Below are 20,004 nucleotides of genomic sequence, written 5' to 3'. Positions count from 1 at the left end.
GTACCTATGCTATTTCCATCTTAATTAATCTTAATTAAAATATAGGAGTTAGATTTTGATTCTTCGTTGCATTCAACAAGACTCATTAAACCTCTAGTTTGACTTGCCTCTTCTGAACTGGGGAACCCAAAACTGGTGTGGCCTCACCAGGGCAGAGTAGAGTGGGAAGAGTGCCTCCATAGACCTGCTGGACCCCTAGAACACTACAATCTTGTAGGTATTGAATAAGCTGTCAAGATATATTTTCCATAAACCTAAAAGACAACTGTAATAGTAAATCTCAGTGTCAGCATAGCTTACTCAGTAGAAGGAGAAAAATAAAAGTCACAGTTAACATGCGGCCCTGGAATTCAGATTTTACAGAAAATATTCTTTGCTTGTCATGCGTTTTCACAGGTGAAGAAAAAGATTTCTGCCACTATTTAGTAAGCAAAAATGGCTTCAACGGAGTGCACCAAACCAAAGATAGTTCTTTACTTAATTTCTAATTCACCCCCTCTACTCTGCTCATTTGAGACCCCACCTAGAGTACTGCATTCAGTTCTGGAACCTCCAGCATAAGATAGACAGGAATCTGTTAAAATGGGTCCAGAAAATGATAAAAAAGGGCTGGAGCACTTTCCTCTGGACAGACAGACATTTAAAGCTTTTCAGCCTGGAGAAGAGAAGGCTCTGGGGAGAACTTAAAATGGCTTGGTAGTACTTAAAGATGAGGAGGAACTCTTTACCATGGAACACAGTGGTAGGATGAGGGGTAAAGACTGAAATCCTTAGTGCAAGACAGTAGATTTAGATTAAATATTAGGAATAAATTCTTCACTAAAACAAGTTATCCAGAGATTGTGGATGCCACTCCCTGGCAGTGTTCAAAGCCAGGTTGGATGAGGCTTTAATCAATACGGTCTAGTGGAAAGCGTCCCTGGTGATGGATGGGGAGCTGGAACTAGATAATGTTTAAGGTCCTTTCCAACCCAAACCATTCTATGATACAAAGCCTACCTCGTTCTGCCTCCATACCAGCATCACATGGTAAAGCTCTACATATAGATTAGTTGCCTACAGAGTCACAGAAATCTCTTCCCTTTGTTTTCCTATTGTATCCTACTGTTTATCTTCTGTGACTAAAAAGCAGTAAAAGTATCACAATTTGCTCCTAACTGGGTGAACTGGAGTTAGACATCATAATTTTGGGCAGTTGAATGCTTTTGCCCTCTGCATAACTACACACCACGCTAGTTGATACCCTGTTTGAAAAGGTTGTGTTTGCTTAGCAGGAAAGTAAGTGTTGTTTCAAAGGAGTTGTCAAACTAATAACTTGTAATCTTTTGCCTCAAGGCTGGATCAATAGGACCGTGGTTTCTATACTTTGCATAGCAAGACAGAAGGACCAGTAAGACAACCATCTGCTGGGAAAACAGTAACATTTTCTGACCTTGGGTCTACAAGTACTTGCTGTGCTATAAAAAGAAAATACTGCAGATAAGAAAATAAATACAAGTTAGCCTAGAATAAGATGAAGAAAATACATGGAAGCCTCTAAAATACAAAGCATGTTGTTGTAAGTGTGCAGGCAAAGGAACAAGAGCTAGAGGCATGGCTGATAAACTGTTAGAGATAGACTAACAATAAGCAGGGTATCAGCAATTCATTCAAGACTAACAAGGGTCTACACTGGACACCTGTGGTATGCTAGAGGGGATTATCAGAAAACATCCAGATATAGCATTTCAAGATACACAGTAAGAGCTGAATGTCTTGTGCTGGCAGCTACTAACCCTAACTGCACAGATAAACTAACCAATTAACACATATACAGCTGACACTGACAGCAGAAAGTATGACTCAGCCTGTAAGGAACAGACTGTAAAAGGGTACCACAGCTCAGATTTAGGCTGCTGGACAGGTGAACAAGGCCTTCTGCATTCACTTGGGTCACCATAAACAGTCATCGTAATTTCTTCCAATCTTAGCGTAAGTAACCTCTGCAGATGTTAGGACTGTTTACTTGAACTTAATGTCCCTCATTTCCTTGAAAATGAATCAGTTTTGATTCTTTATATGTGATTTTTTTCAAAATAACTCATGCTTTTCTATCACTTGTTCTTTTTCTAGAGGATTCTTCATTTCCAAACACTAACAGCAGACCTTTCTGTTCAGAAACACCTCTCCTTTTTGTTTTACGTAATGTGATAAAGAAACTCTGACTGAAGAAGCTGCAGTAATAGAGAAACGTACTCACACAGAGTCCAAGTCAATAAGGAGACAGAAAACATAATTAATGTAAAACTACAAGGTAAATACATTAAGCTACCACGATGGCTTTTAATAAATGAAATCATAATTGCTCACTATATCACACTCTAACAGTAGCATATAGAGAAGAAAGCCTTAAAGTGTTTCAAATAAAAGGGGCAAGAAGTCAGAATGTAAAGTAACTTGATTTTCAACAGCAATTTTTTTTTTTTATTAAGAGATTGAAATAGACACAATGGAAAAGCAGGTGCATATTCTTCACAAATGTAAAGAATGGTATGGCATGAAGTTGAACTCAAAAAGTTTTTTTCTTTATAAACAAACAAACAAAATCTTTGACTATCAGTGCACTGTATACCCACTGCACCTGACCTATTTGTATGTACGAAACTGTTGACGCTTCAGCAAACTTCTTTTCCCTTTTTGGTCACACGCTCTTTATCATCTCTCACTTCCAGTGTCTACAATATCTGTTCAGAAAACTTGTTGCCTTCTATCATTAGAACACACCTAGTCTTTGGAACACAGCTTCCCATTAAAAAGCAGTCAAGAAGGACAATGTATTGTAAAAGAATCAAGAAAGCTCATTTAACATTAGCAATTAGCCTATTTACATTAATTATTCAATTGCCTCATTCTACAATTTCCCTGCTGTTCTTTTGTGCTTCCTTCCTCCTTGCAGCATGTTGCAGCTCACATTACCTCACTTTAATACTTTCCTCACTTCCAGGGGGAGTCATGAGTCTAAAACATTTATTTTGTTTGCTAATAACCTGCCTGCATAGACACTTTGGAACTGTAACAGCACTAGAAAAACAATTCCAAAGCCCTCAAAAGAACTGACAAACTAAACCAATGATTATGACCTACCTGGAATGACTTACTACAAGAATAATCATCTCATTTCTCAGAAAACAGCAAAACACTTCTCATTTTTTAAGGAAGCAGCAATCTGTATTAGAGCTGATGAAGTCAGCTCTAGTATGTCAGCCTAATATCTAATATGTTTAATGTTGATTCCCCACAACATCCTTCTCTCTAAATTGGAGGGATGTGAATTTGATGGTTAGACTGTTCAGTGGAAAAGGAATTGGTTGGATGGTCACATCCAGAAGGCAGTGGTCAATGGCTCAATATCCAGAGGGAGACTGGTGACAAGTGGTGTCCCTCAGGGATCTGCACTGGGACCAGTTCTGTTTAATCATAGAACCACAGAATGTTAGGGGTTGGAAGGGACCTCAAAAGATCATCTAGTCCAACCCCCCTGCCAGAGCAGGATCACCTATACCAGGTCACACAGGAACTCATCCAAGCAGGTTTTGAATATCCCCAGAGAAGGAGACTCCACAACCCCCTGGGCAGCCACTGTTCTGTCATCCTCACAGTGAAAAAATGTTTCCTCCTGTTTCTAAGGAACTTCCTATGCCTCAACTTTGACCCGTTGCCCCTTGTCCTGTCATTGGTCATCACCAAGAAGAGCCTCACACTCCATCTTTTTGGCACTCACACTTCACATATTTATAAACATGAATGAGGTCACCCCTTAGTCTCCTCTTCTCCAAGCTAAAGAGACCCAGCTCCCTCAATCTCTCCTCATAAGGAAGATGCCCCACTCCCTTAACCATTTCTGTGGTGATGGACTATTTCAAGCAGTTCCCTCTCCTTCCTGAACTGAGAGGCCAAGAACTGAAGACAATATTCGAGATGCAGCCTCACCAGGGCAGAGTAGAGGGGGAAGAAAACCTCTCTCGACCTACTAATCACACCCCTTCTAATACACCCCAGAATGGCATTGGCCTTCTTGGCCACAAGAGTACATGGTCATCCTTCCATCCACTAGGAGATGATTCTATCCCTCTGCTCCTCTCTGATGAAATCCCTGACTGCAGTGCTGTGCCCAGCTCTAGAGCCCTCAGCACAGGAAAGACATGGATGTGTTGGAGCAGGTCCAGAAGAGGGCCATGAAGATGACATGAGGACTGGAACACCTCTTCTATGAAGAAAGGATGAAAGAGTTGGTATTTTTCAGCCTGTAGAAGAGAGGGCTGTGGGGGGGACCTTACTATTGCTGGTCAGTACTTAAACGGAGCCTACAGGATAGGTGGGGACAATCTTTTTGAGCAAAGCCTGTTTGTGATATGACAAGGGGTAATGGTTTTAAACTAAAAGACAGCAAATTTAGACTAGACATAAGGAAGAAATTTTCCACAACGGGGGTGGTGAAACACTGGGCACAGGTTGCCCAGATTGGTGGTAGAACCCCTGATCCTGGAAGCATTCAATTGTAAGGCTGAACAGGGCTCTGAGCAACCTGATCTAGTTCAAAATGTGCCTGCTCTCTGCAGAAGTGTAGAACTAGGTGATCTTTAAAGGTCCCTTCCAAACCAAAATATTCTATGAGTCTATAATGTTTAGTATGTGGGTTCTGTCACATGTTATGGGTCTGCTTTGACTTGAGATGCCCATAACCAACTACCAGGATCTAGCATAAGATCAAAATGCTTAACTCCAAATACTGTACTATTTTTGGAAAATACTATCGAAATGTCCAGCAGATGTTTGACAGGAATATGTTCTGGAAATCTACAATATAACGTTTCATCTTACAGTGAGTAAACAGATGATCATGGCTCTGATAAGATACGTGTAAATCCACCTATATAGAAAATAAATACACAACTGCAAGGACAAACTATTTCATGTATATTACATTCCTACTGTATAATTATTTCAAAGTAAAGTAAAATTAGAGTATTATTACTACTTAAAGACCATGGTGAAAAACCAGACTGAGCCTGTCATCAGGCCTTCAAGTGCTAGACACAGATTTACCAGCAAGACTTGTCTCATTCGCTGTTCAGCAGCTCCCTCATAAAATACAACAGAGGGCTCTCATTCATCCTGCATAACCACTGCAACATGGCTATCATTCACCTCTCTGAATTCAGCAGTGATGAAAAGCACAGGAGTAAGCAGTCTTGGAAACGAATGTGCTGTTTAACCACAGAATAGAGACAACAGGGGTGAAAGCAGTGCATGCCTCCCCACTCAGTATGTTTTGAATTCAGATTTACAAGAAAGGTTTACAAGTCTTGAGAGAGCAATTAGGATGCCCTTGTAAGTTAGATTCATCTGCCCAGTCAGATTATTAACTTCCTGGTTATCAAAATAATCAGATTTTACCTTTAACTAAATTTAGAGCAATTTCTTAGTTTTCACAAAATTGAAAAAAAATGAAGGCATAACTCTTTTCACTCAAACCTAAGGCCATCATTAAATAATACAAAAGAAACAGCTGAGTTTTGTACAAAAGATATAGACACCAATTACTTTATATCCCAAGACAGTCTCAGAGACACCTTAATCACTTGCTCTGATTCTCCTGTATTTTAGCAGTTTGAGAACTCAGCTTCATTGAACTGTGGCCATTAAGTGAGCATAATCCTCTTGAAAAAAGATTTATTGCTTCCCAATACAAAAGAAGTAAACATTATATAATTTTGTGGTTTCTGAAGGGTTTAAAGATGGTTTAATTTATAAATAACCCTTTCAAATAGAAATTTTAAATTAATATTGTTTTCTTTACAAATTATCCTATACTGCAGGAGTATATGATCTCATTTTTGGCAAGGACCCATTATTCAAACATAGAAAAATAAGAGAATTTACATCTAAAATTCAGCTTAACACTATAGTTAGTATCTTAAACATCTTTAATTTTTTACTCAGGAAAATGGTAAAGCCCTTTCCAAATGAGCTAAGACCATGCTAGTGGAGTTCAAATGATGATAATTTCAAGAGACAGAGATGGATGAAGTTGAAGCTGGTATTCATTTAAGTAACTTCTTGTGAATAAGGAAGGAAATGCTCAGACATAAAAAGATTTTACCACTCTTTGCAGTGATTCTTCAAAGAAAACTTCAAAGAAAAACTTCAGGTACACCAAGTATGTCATACGTTACACACTTTCTCTACGCTATGAAAACGCTGTAGACAATACACATTTTAAAACAGAGTCCAATCAGTCTGATGGCTTAGTGTGGGAAATAGGTACATGAGGGCAAAAGCATATTTTCATTATTGTTTGGACCTTGATATTTTAGCCAAACTCATCTCTCTCAAGCCTGCATCTGTACAATTAGAAAATATCATGTGTTCACAGTGCAATATGAAGATATTGCATCAGCTAATGCTTAACATTGGCTAAAAAGCTCAATAACCTGACAGTCAAAGCAGATAAAGAAAGGTCTGTTGACCTCAGCAAAACTATATAATTCCATAACAAACTAGTATCTACTTTTTCAGTACTGCCATAATAGATCCCTTAGGGCACTATTCATAATGCCTTTAGTGTGAGGCAGAGTGTTATCCTCCCATTTTATGGACCAAAACTGGGATATATTAAAAAAACCACCCAAACATGAAAAACAAACAAAAAAACCCCAAACCAAACCAACCAAACAAAAAACAAAAACAAAAAACCCAATATTTTTTCAAAAATGTGAAGTGCTTGATTATGCCTGTTTTGAGAGATGCTTGAGGTTTTACAAACCTGTCAATATAGTACTAGACAAAGTTAAATTCTAGGCAGCAGTTCTTTTCACAGAAACATTCAGCTGTACAAATGATGGTTATATTGTTGCCCACTGGCTCAGGTGGTTAGACATAGCTTGGGAAAATGGCTTTGTATTACCAATTTCTCATAAAAGTCAGATACACTCTACTGTATTCTTGTTCCTAGACAGCACTATACAATAGAAGCCACAATCTTTATTTTAATAAAAAAGTAAATAAAGATTAGAAAAAACTTTCTTGGACTGATCAAAAGTTTGGGGTTTTGTTTGTGTCTTTCTTTGCCTTCCTCACCTCCATCTGTCCCCAAAACTGAAGGACTCTTCAATGAAGGGGGAACAGTTTCTGGGGAAAAAAATTAAAGTATGTCAGTATTTTCTAATAATTTGCTCTAGGTTTTTTGTTTGGTTGTGAGGTTTTTCCTCAAAATTTGTAACACAGATGCTACATGACACCACAAAACAACCTGCTGTTTAGCTTCCAGCACTCTGGAAGGTTACATGACAGGTGAACTGTTCATTAAGTGTTATGATGAATCTGACTAGAGCTGCAGAAGCCAAAACAATCTGGATTAAGAGGACAAATTAAGTACTTTGCTCATAGTTATAGAATTCACCGGATAGTCACAGGTTCTTACAATACGAACAGCACAATCTGCGAAACTGAAGAAAAATCAGAAATTCCTCTATTCTTGCACAATTATCAGACTAATCCAAAAGTGACTGAAGTCAGTAGAAAGACTGCACAGGTATTAGCTCAAAATCAGATGCCTTCTGAAGGTGTGAATTATGCTTGTAACTACTCACATCAACTTACACGGATGTGCATTTCCCACAAGCAGGGAAAACATTTACCACTGGACCACACAAAGAACATGATTGAAAAATATTCACAGATGAAATTTTAATCAGTTTGTCTCTCAGAAAGAAACCACACCAAATGTTTTTTTTAAGAAAACAAAAAACCCTGTCTGCATCATTGTTCATAAGAAAGAAAAGTATGTAGAATTTACAAATTATTCATGACTAACTTCAGTGTCTTTGACTAGTTAAACCAATGGAAGAAATAAGTCACTGATGTCTTGTAATACATAAAAAGAAACCTGAAATATGTGAGACACTGAATTTCTTCAGAAATCTTCCCTGCCTGGTTCAGTTTAGAACACCCACATATTTTCATTGTATGCTTAAAGGATCATGAAAATACAATCAGGGTCAGCTTAGTGCTTTGAACAAAGAAATACTGAACTCACCAAAAGCAGCAAGGAAAAAAATGTTGAGATTTAACTTTGAAGTCTTTCCAGTCCCTCAATTATGCAGCTATTAAACCCAGATTTTTTTTTCATGTTTCAGGGTAATGAAAATAAAGATCATTGCTAATACTTATGAAAATAAGACATCTGACCTGTGAATTTGGTATCAAAGATACAGTTGCATAGCAAATGTTATACAGAGCAAAAGCTTCAGAGATTTTAGGAATTCCAGCAGCCATGACAGTAAATTATGGATCTGAACAAGCATTGTTCTTCCCATTTCACAAAAAATTCCCAAAATCATACACTTCAAAGTCTCTCTTGGAAGAAAAAAAAATTCAAGATCTTTCAATAATTTTTGTTTTCAAAAGAAAGTGAAAATGGAAAAAATGCTACACTGGTTTAAAAAGTACAACAGGGATTAAAGGGATACGTGTTCAAGCACTTGTTGCAAATCAAGCAAAGTGAAAACTTGAACATTAGTCATCCACATGCCATATCACTATGGTGGGTGCTGGGTTATTTTGGAGCCCTCCTCACCTTACCGTTTATCTCATTCATCCTGCTTGGCTTGTTGTTTTATAACAAGTATACATTGGCCAAAATATTCCTGAAAAAAACTTTGGTTATATGAGTCATAAATTAATTTACTTAATCAGAAAAATCAAATGATAATAGTAGGAATGTTGCAAAAATCCTGTTTTAACAAGAGCTAGGTTTCACCACGTTAGTAGACGCTCTGTTTTGTGATGAAAGCTGGCAAGATTTATTTCCTGAGTTTATGCTTGCAGCTCTAAGAACTAAAGAATCTGCATATTACTGTAGGAGGTTTATTTTCAAACAACTTTGAGAAGGCTATGTTTTGTCTTTGAGTTAGAACTGTACATCTTATCAGGATCTGAGAGAGAAACCAGGAAGGGTTTGGCAGGACATGTTGTTAGCATTAACCAATTGTATGCTTTGCTTGAGCGCATGTCAGGAGAAAGGTAACCAACTAGAGTGTGACAACGATGCACTAGAAACATATATAAGTTAACTACATAACACCATAAGTGCTTTCGCCTTTCACAATAAACATCTTGGCTTGGAACTGTATGCAGAAGCCATGTCCACTTCACCACATATTACCATGAAACCACTGTGCAATCCTGTTGGTGTTCCTCTCAAACCCAGCACGTCGAGGGATTTGCTCTTCTTTGAACCAACGGATGATGACATCTCGGGAAAAGGGTCTCGAAGGACGTTCCCAGATGTTACTACTGCATTGAAAAGCAAGTAATTATGGAAGAGAATCATACAGAGAATTAGCATGAAAGCAAGGAAGAACATAAACCATAATCTCTTTTTAATATATTTACAAAACATACAAGTACAAAAAGATCAGGATAACTGCTGTTCAGTATAGCTCAATGAAATTGGAATATTTTGATTTTACATTTGCAGTTGAACTGCCAACATTTTCTTAAGTATAAAACTTAAACTGGAAAACGATTTACCAAAAAAGATGCAATGCACATTTCAGCCAGCTTTCCTTTTCCACCTCCTTCTTATTCCAATGTACATATTGATAAGTAAAGTTGGGGCAGGGGGTTGTTTGTTTGTTTGTTTTTTTCCCCCTAGACTATACTCCTCCTCACTGGCAAGAAATTCTAAATCAGAACTGGCTATAATAGGTTGTGTATCCAAAACATTGTGCATGATGGAGAGTGGCCAGCAGGCCAAGAGGAGATTTTTCCCCTTTACACTGCTCTTGTGAGACCCTACGTCAAATATTGCATCCAGTTCTGGTGTCCCTATCATAAGACGGACACAGAGATATTGGAGGGAGTCCAGAGAAAGACCACAAAGATGACACAAGGGCTGGAACACCTCTTACTATGAAGGCAGGCTCAGAGAACTGCATTTGTTCAGCGAAGATTCCAGGGGCACCTTATAGCTGCCTTCCAATACCTGAAGGGATCCTGCAGGAAGGCTGGAGAGGGACTTTTCATAAGGGTGTCTAGTGACAGGACAAGGGGGAATGGTTTTAAGCTGAGGGAAAGTAGGTTTAGACTGGATCTTAGGAAGAAGTTCTTTAGTACCAGGGTGGTGAGACTCTGGAATATGTTGTCCAGGGAGGTTGCCTCCTCCCTGGGGGTGTTCAAGGCCAGGATGGATGAGGCCTTGAGAAGCTGAGTCTCATTGAGAGGCATCTCTGCCCATGGTGGGGAGGTTGGAGTAGACGATCTCTAGGGTCTTTTCCAACCTAAGCCATTCTATGATTTTGTCTAAATTCATATGTTCCCTATGCATTGTTTACTTGCCAGCATTCCTTACTGTTGCTACTTCTTCCTATGCATTTTAGATTACTTGAGGTAAATCAAGTGAAATACGTAGAAAATCCACCCAGCTACCCCATGTAAGGACTAAGGCACATCATACCAAACAGAAGTATAACAGCATTCCAGCTGAGCATAACATCGCATTTACCCTGATAGCAATAGTTTAAGGTAGATTTTACAATGGATTTTTGTATAGTTTCAAATCCCATGGGATTCTAGGTGCTAAAATTTCTGTCATATATTTAACACTATTCTTCAAATAAATGGGATAAAGTCTAGTGTGGGTTGTATACTTGTAGTATAATTTCACACGATCACAGAATGTTAGGGATTAGAAGGAGACCTTGAAAGATCATCAAGCCCAACCTCCTTGCTAGAGCAGGATCACCTAGAGTAGACCATGCAGGAACGCATCCAGGTGAGTTTTTAATATCTCCAAGGGAACTCCACAAGCCCCCTGGGCTTCCCAGTATAGTAGCTGGCTACATACTTCCAAGCTTTCCTCCTCCACCTGCCATGGAATCTGCCAGTTAATGTTGTCCAGGCAATGTAATGCAGAACTATTACTTAAAGTAGAATGTCATCTCAGGAGTCACCAAACAGCATTAAACTAGTTTGTGGGATAACCAAGAACCCTCAAAACCGATCAAAGTTCTGAAATTCATGACAGCAAGGTGTTGTGTAGAAAAGAATAAATGCAAAAAAATAGATGCTGTCTGCTTGATATGCAGCTGAGCCTTCCTTTCCACTTGGCTTACTGTTACTATAACTAGTGATTCATTCTATTGATAGCCAGTGATGAAGCCTGTAGTGAGTGTAATAGTTTTGGTAAATTACACAAACACATGAGTAGATCTGACCAATATTCATCAGAAAATTTGAAGATATAGCCAGGAGTGAGAACTCGATTACAGACACACTAAAAAAACCCAAAATATGTATGTGTTTTGTATTTCTGGGTTTTTAATATTTTCTATAAAGAAACAAGAAACCCTTTACATTCCAGAGCCCTACAATCCACTCTCACTTCTTAACTAATTTCTCTTTTAATTCAGTTTAGTTTTTCAAACATTGCTGTATCCATAATTTTCTCTGCCCTGGGACAAATCTCAAAATTACTGTGTCAGTTTCTATACAGCTACTGTCCTCGATCTTGTTCAGTATGGGCAGGAACAAAGAAAAGCAAAAGTTAGAAAAAAAACAACAAATTAACTAATCCCCACCCCCAAATAACTCAGTAGGCAAAAAGATAATAGTGAATAAGCAGGCCAAGAGTTCCATTAGGAAGAAAATACTCAGCAAAGTAAGAAGCATAGTAAGAAAAAAAAAACCCTGCAAAAATTCTGTCTCATGCTAGTAGTGAATGACAACATACTGTACCTCTTCTCCATGATCTCCTAGGTTACTGGCAAATGAAAATTTTAGATATGCATCTGCTCCTGCTTTACCATACCAGTGTTAGGTTTGAGAAGTTGAATTTTATACATTAACATATGTTCACTATTAAAGCACACTTTAAGAGCAACTTCTATTTTTCTCAATACCTTCACAGTTGTCATAGACAGACAAATAGGAACTTTAAGAGAAAAGAAAAATAAATAGTACCTAGTTTTTGTAGTATAGGCATAGCTTAGAAACAGATAGTATTGAACATGAGCTGGATAATGACTGGAGTATTTTTTCAGTTTTTTTTTTAAGACCCTTTTTGAAAAGGGCCACCCCTAGCACCACCAAATTCTATAGTAAATAACATCACCTCAGAAGCTCAGAACTTCACTTTAAAGTTATGGCCAATCTTTTTCAACATCTGCCACTTTTCATAGTGTTTTTATTACTTTGAAGAAGACCAAGTAGTTTGGAAAAATAATGAGACAATTCCTTGGACAAGTTGATTTGATGTCAGTGTTCAAGATCCCACTCTCTCTGAGAGTAATAATCTGACTCCTCCTTAAACTGAGAGTTTTAGCTGCTGTTACTGCAGAGTTTGTGTCTCACAGAAATTTTCAGTTTGTACAGCAGAGCAAAGAACTTGTGAGAGCAGAACACCTTTCCAAACAGTGAGGGACTGGTACACTGAGTCATAAAGAAAAATAATGTAATAGGATTCTTTCCTTTCTGAGCCTGGATAATGCTGGGATTTTAATCTTTTTTTTTAAGCATTTAATGCTACAGTCATGCCAGTGCTCACATTGTCTTCCTCACCACATGCAGCCAAATTAATAATATAAGACATAAGTAGGAAAAGAGTAGAGTGACTAGTCAACTTTGTAACACCCAGCTGCCAGTTTGGATTCTTGTCTTCTGCAATTCATGACATTCCCTAAACAGGCAGATGAAAGATTAATAAACACTAAAACCATTTGGCTTTGCCTGGGGGAAAAAAAAAAACGCAAAAAAAAAAAAAAAGCTTCAAAACCCCTAAGAATTAGAAGTATGGCAGCTGCCTGTAAAATATTTCAAAGAGCTAGTAAGCAGCAGGCAGTTTTTGGCTTAAGGCATGCCTATGAATTTGTCCGTTTGACTTCTCCATATCACAGCCTTGCATACTAATCTAATAGTGACTATTCAAAGACTCATCTCTCTGTGTGAACTTCAAGAAAACTGTCTTAAAAATAAAGGAAATTTTCTTTAAATACTCTTTTTTCTGGTCACAGTGGAAGAGCAAGATTCTGAAAATTTCCAGCATGTGAGAAAGTGTTTCTTGAAATGGTAGGGATTGCAGAGGCAACAGTTCAACAAAAAACTATTTCAGTCATTCCTGTACAAACCAACCTGGGTGCTGCAGAGAAAGTCAAAGGACTACTGCTGTTTAGTTTTATCTCCTGATCATTATTGAGGCTTGTCCCCTGGAACAAATTGCTCAGGCCAGCCACTCTTCCCTTCTGGATGGCACGCAAGGATTGTCGACGGTATTCATCTCGGGCTCTGCGTGCTTTGTGGCTCCTTTCCTCATCTGCAGCCTTGGATCGGCGCACTGCATGAAATTAATCAGACAGGGTGGGGAGGAGAGACTTTAGAAATACCAACAGCCATTCACCTCTTTCCTTACAGAGCAACTTTCTGCCTTTATTCTTTGTAGGACCCAATTTTAAGAACGTTTAAACTACAATGCACTATCAAAAAGATGGCTGACTGGATGCCTTCCCTAATGCCTCAAATATAGGGCTACCAGTAGAAGAAAAATGTTAGTCTTGAGCTATCAATGATTTCATCACTACTGGCAATAACTGAGCCTCTACATGCGATTACGTCTGACTCTTACTTTGGCTATAACTAGAGCAAATCTTCCATATTTTTAACTGGCAAAGCACCAAGTTTTAAGTTTCAAGAGACAATGTTAACTCTTGGTTAAAAATGGAGTCTGTGTTTACCAGAGTTCTTTGCAAATATGCACATAACTAGAACTGCAGGAGCTACTCAGAAAATTTACAGTTATCAGAATTAACACGTAAGTTGCACTTTCTGCTCTTCAAGTTGCTTTCTCTCTGGAAGGCATATGTTATCTTTGTTACAATAATTAAAGTCATAGAAGTCTCCATCTTGAAAATGGCTTCAGCAATAGCAGAGAAATTAATAGCCACTGGAAAGAGTATGCTGATGCTATGGATGGGATTGTCTCACACTTCAGTCTCTGAAATTGCATGGAAAAGATCAGAAACTGTATTAGAAAATTTAATATACACCAATCAATGACCAGGGAATCACATGCTTCTATAACCTGCAGTGAGACTGTTTCGCTCACCATTGCAGATCAGACATCTTTCACTAAAGCTTCTTCATTTTAAAACTAATGTACCAGCAACCCTATCTTCAAAACAGTATCACTGAAATGCAAAAAAGAAGAGCAGTACAAATATTTGCCATCTAACAGCTCCTTTCTTATGCCTCAAGCCCCATTTTGATGACTTTTTCTTTTTTTTTTTAGACAAATAACTTCAGGCAGGCAAATTAATCCAGTGGAAAAAAAAAAAAACACTTTAACATCCAGCAAATATTAAAGCAGCAGTATTGCCTGCAGTAGCAATTACCAATCCTGCCACAGCTATCCTGTCTTAGATCATCCCAATTCATAAAGTGCACACACTATTTTTTCCTTTACTTTTATCTGTACCTGTGACAAGGAATGCACCATACAATACCAGACAGCTGCATTTTGTTAGGCTGTTTGCATGCCTCAGCTTTACACTCCTGACTTAAAGCAAACAGAAGTATAAATTCATTTGTCCAAGTTATATAAAGGTTTAGTGGAATCAAAAAATAAAAGTGCTGAAAGCAAAATAGAGTTAAATAAAAACTTCTGGCCAAATGAGGAAAACAGAAGTTACCTTTAAGGTTAGAGTTATATGATATTATCATGGGGGTAGAAAGATATATAGGACTAAAAGCTCAAGGTAGCATAATAACTGAGTCACAAATGCTTCTTATGTGTACCACTAGAAGGATTTCAGTTTCACTGAACAACATACCCTGTAGTTTTAGCTAAACACAGTAACGAATGTACAGCACAGAAAACCTAACAGGTTTCACTATCTTAGAGGTCATTATTTTTAAGGGTAGACAACATCATCTAAATATGCTACTTCAGTGGCTCATGTCTCTTAATTACTTAAGTTCTGTGATTTGTCTTTTGTAAAGCCACTCAGTAACAGCTGCTTTAAACACAGACTTTGCTTGCAACAACACAAGAGACAGTAAAGAAGATGAGTGCGATGCAGCTTGGTAAGACATTTAGAAACCAGTCATTCTTTGTGACAATCACAATATACAGATTGAGAGCAGACTGCTGGAGCTTTTGGGGATTCTTTTCTATTGATGTACTGGCTGCCTGGTAACAAAAAAGGCAAGGTATCTTTGTGCCCCACTTTCCTCAGCCACAGATGCATTTTGTAACAGACATTCTGACTGTATTTTTGCTAGCTAACAAATCTATACTATCAGAAGTTAGTGATCTAGAGTGCATTTTTCAAAACTATCAATTTTAGTATTTCTTGTCACAAAACAATGGGGAAAGGTAGCATAGTTTAAATATGTTTAAACTGCAGAGTTTAAACTGTTAAATATCAACATTCAGAAAAAAGTATGCATGACCTGCAGTCTCCCCTATGCGTGTATATATGTGTTTACATATACGTAGAATCACAGAATTGTCAGGGACCTCAAAGATCATCTAGTTCCAACACCCCTGCCATGGGTAGGGACACTTTCCACTAGATCACCCACACATGTCCATGAGCATCTGTATGTACGTCAGGAAAGGGAAGGCTGCATGTCATACCTAAATGCAGGCAAATACATTGTATATATAGATATATATACACACACACACACTATATATAGGCGTCTATTTCACATTATAAAGAACTTGTATTGAAACGTCCCCATGGAAGTACCTGAAGAACTGCATCACTGGTCATAGGGATGCATAGGGTTTCTTAATCCACCTTTTTTTCTCATTATTGGAGATTATTTCCCTATCCCTTTTAGTTATTCCCAAAAACCTCTTTCCTGTATATTTAGTTGTCTAGTACAGCTGTGTTATTCCAAATTTCTTTTCAAACTCTGTGACTGGTTAAGGGACTTTGTGCCAGGTACATAATCAAAGTCACAGGCATTAATAACTGGTTTTGCTAACTGTGGGACAACTGCCCAGTTTACTGTGGGACAGGAATGCAGCTTAATTTAACACACTCTATCAGCAGTCCTGCCAAAGATCTAATATAAAATCTTTTGATATAGATGCAAAGTAATTCACATTGTGCTGCAGCTGAACTTGATCACAAATTGTGAAAGACCAGGAACTCCCCATTCTGTATAATCTATTTTGTGGTTTTTTGAGGAGCTGTGAGTTGTAGTCAGAGCTACGTGAAAGCAGGGGGGGAAAAAACCACTTGTTATTCTAAGAATATGCATCCTAGTTTAAAAATTATTTTGTTTCAGCTTTACCCTTGTTAATAATTCTTGGAAGCATGTTTATGAGCAACTCAAAATGACTACTTAATAGATAAAGTTCTGTCATCACACATTCTGAGCACATGGTGCTTTTCCCTTTCCTAACAGGAAAATAGCTTTCCACAAATGCTCCATGATAGGGGTCCGGTTCAGCAATCTTCTTATCTGAACACATGTGAGTAATCCCATCTCTATTCAACAGCATAATCTGAGACCTTCTGAAGTTCAGAGAGCACACATTTAGGATTGACTACTTAGTGAATGCATAGCTGAACTGGGAACTTGCTTTTAAAATTCATCATATTACCAAATGTGCTTGCCAGTAATCTCACTCACTTGAATTTCTCTGGAAGATAAGTACCAAATTAACACAAATTCCTTTAAAATTCAGGTAAAACCAAGTTTCTAGACATAGTTTTTAAAGGAACATAAAAATACCGCAATAATAAAAGCTGCAATGAGTCAGTCTGGTGTCTTACTTCCAACAGAGACCCAAAAGTGGGTGCTCAGGAAAGACATAAGGATAGATGAACTCTGTTTACATTCTTACTGGAATCGTTGTCTGGACATGAGTACAGCTGGTCAGATGGTTATCTGAGCATTTCAGTGCTTAATGCAGTTTGCAGGGTTTTGTAAGTGTACTAATAGAATGCCTTTTGTCATATTCAAGCAGATGAATATTTATGCTACAGTTTTTTCTGCTCTACCAGAAAGAGGCCACACTTAGAAACAATACAGGATATTATTTATGGAATACTTTAGAAACATACAAAACGGAACTGCCTGCAGAAAGGAACAAAACTAATCAGAATATATACATTCCTCTATTGAATCTTATTCTTTGAAACTAAGAAGTGAGAACTAAGGCTAAGAGCTTTGAACAGAGGACTCTCTGAATCATCCTTTTCCACTACTGCACTATTCATATTTGTGATATGAAATAACAGAATATAAATGCTCTTATTTTTTCCTTTTAGTATGGATTCTTCAAGTTATTCTACCTTTCTTTGTCATTTAGTATATTAAAAAGCACTAAAATTATGCATTTCAATTAACACAGTGGTTCTAAGGACTTTCATTGTTATTCGGCACAATCAGACAAACAGCAGAAGCAAACTGAACAACAAAAACCAACATGAGTAACTCTTCGCTTATTGCCTTGGCAGTAAACAGCTGAGAGATAATGTGATGAGGAGAGATAAATCCTCACCATGGTCTGAATTCCATCTACTAAATAAATTAGTAGTGTCATCAATATCATTGTCACGTTTTCTCTCCACAATAGCTGCTGTAGCACTGTTCCTCTCCAGCACTGACCTCCAACACTGTTGCATATGAAGGGCTGACTTCAAGGAGGTAAGAAACAAAGGAGCCTGGCCTTGTTTCTAATGGACAATATGGTTTCCATTGCAGGTGTGTAGAGAAAGATGATGTTAATATTACATCTGCTTGTAATTCTCTTATGCATTCATGCATTTCTTTGTTGCTTTGAAAAGATGACAAGTGGATGGCTTTACTTGACTAAATATTCCTTTTGGATAGACACTGAGAGGAAATTTGAGGACACAATTACCACAAAAAGAAAAAAGAATTAAATCTGGAACCAACAACAAAGGGAATAAATCTGGTGAACCTAAGGTACTAGTTCGTTCCATAGCAATTTCATATGTTCCCACTCCCAATTATTTGCTATTGCCTGTCTGCTCAAGGTTCTCACTTCTGCTGTAAAAATTACGGAAATGTAAGATGTTAGCATTCCTCAGGAAACTTAATGAAAGTCTGATGGGATAGTCTAAACCAGCCAGAAACTAGTTTCAGATATGGCACTGAACACTGCATCCACTTATCTTGAGTTGTCACACCCATTTGCTAATGGAGCACAACTCTAAGCCCTCAAACCAACTGGGATAAATTGAGACACTGAGATTAGTATAAGAGGATGAACAAGAATGTGATACACTTTAGTCATTACTCTGCAGTTAGTTTAATGCTAAATCAATTACTGATAACAGCATAAACTTTGGCAGCATAGAATTTATTGTAGGCTGCAAACTTCAGCTGCGGTGCTGCCAGCTAGAAGGTGCTGAGCTTTTGTTTTGCCACAGCAGCACTGTTGTTGGTGACCAGGCTAGATAACTTGTGATTATGTGAGCTGCTCTTAGTCACCATTTTGATCACAAGCAGACAACTCCAGAGGTACTGAAGCACACAGAATGAAGGTGATAGAATTCCTTCAGAGCATACAGAATTCTCCAAAGGTTAGAGGAGAAAAAAAACTGGTTGTAGATAATATTCATCAGCATATGATGCAGTTAAAAGTGTTTTAACAGATAAGAATGCCATTACAAAAATCATGGTCAGCACCTTTCATACCTTATTCCTTTCCTCTCTGCATCCTCCTACAACTCCACTTCTACATTTCTTGTATCTGTCCCTGTACAAGCAGCACTCCTTGAGAAACCTGAGACAAACCTATAAAACCTCAGCTGTCTCTTAATTGCAATAGTAGGAAAACACAGCTGATTTTAGTAATGTTTATAGTATTTTGTCTTATTTCCAATGACAGTGTAAAGATCAGTTGGATTTTTTATTTAGTTGTTCTATTTTTAACATGGTTGCAAATGTACTTTATTTCCTTTTCTATCATCAAAGAAATATTAAGGTACATAACCTCATCCCTCTAGACTAGTTTGCCAGCTGATGCTAATTGGCAATACCTCATTTTCTAAAGAAAAACTATAAGGATGTTTTTTTCCCCAAACTCATTCTGCTCTTAAACCCCTAATATACAGAAAGCTACGGGTTTCCTTTCCACATAAACATGTATATCTGGATCTAGATAATCCTCCAGGAAATAATTACCTTCTCTTTAATGACAGTATAGTATACAGAGGTTTTATTGACAAAAATGAGCATAGCCTACCATGAACTTCGAAAATGGCACCAGTGTACCTTATATAGATTGAATTTAAGTTGTAGAGAATAAGTCACTATCACATCAAATCCAGGTAGTAGGACTTCAGTAATCAGTCTTCAGAAACTCCTGAATCTATGACTAAAACCATAAAATAAACTCATGGCATATTTTGAAACATTTCTTTTAGCTGCTGTCAGGAAATAAGTAACACTACAGCAGTATTTTTTTCCTACTTCATGAGGCATTTCATGCAAAACATACTATCAGTTCCCTATAGTTCCACTTTTAGGATTAGTTGGCTAGCCTTTGTGCTACATATAATTAATACAATAACCACAGAAGCTAAAATTTTCCAATCATTACATTTCCTTTTTCTACGGAGTAATAAGATCAGTATAAATGTAGAAAATAAAAAATATTCTTCCCACCAAAAATGGCACAATTCTTATTGTAAACAAATTTCCCTGCTTCTCAAACCAAGTATACAATAGACTCCATTTCAATCACAATAACCTATTAAGTCTTATTAACTCATAATGTGAGCCTTTATCTACAGTGTACATATACATATATATATGGTAATATAATTGTTCTCTTCTTTACAGACTTAAAGAAAGCACTATAATGTATTTTTAAATTAATCAAAATTATTATATTCATAATTTCAGGGTGGCTATTATTATTTGCCATAATCTTTTGAAATGAAGTGAGTTTCAGTGTTGATATCATAGCTTGACCCC

At 37.5% G+C, this 20,004-nt stretch overlaps 1 protein-coding gene across 2 annotated transcripts in view; it reads right to left on the bottom strand.

The window, feature by feature from the left end:
- SH2D4B (SH2 domain containing 4B) overlaps window positions 1–20,004 on the bottom strand; it is a 60,700-nt gene that overhangs the window by 15,720 nt on the left and 24,976 nt on the right. The window contains exons 5-6 of one of the 2 annotated variants that reach the window (XM_054382466.1): window positions 13,171–13,372; window positions 9,206–9,336 (exon numbers count right to left, since the gene is read on the bottom strand). In XM_054382466.1, coding sequence (XP_054238441.1) covers window positions 9,206–9,336; window positions 13,171–13,372 — 333 coding nt within the window. The remainder of the gene's footprint in view (window positions 1–9,205; window positions 9,337–13,170; window positions 13,373–20,004) is intronic. The other variant, XM_054382467.1, reaches the window with a different exon arrangement.

This window comes from Indicator indicator, chromosome 7 (assembly GCF_027791375.1).
Source record: "Indicator indicator isolate 239-I01 chromosome 7, UM_Iind_1.1, whole genome shotgun sequence".
Lineage (NCBI taxonomy): Eukaryota > Metazoa > Chordata > Aves > Piciformes > Indicatoridae > Indicator > Indicator indicator.
This window is presented reverse-complemented; position numbering and strand designations above follow the sequence as displayed.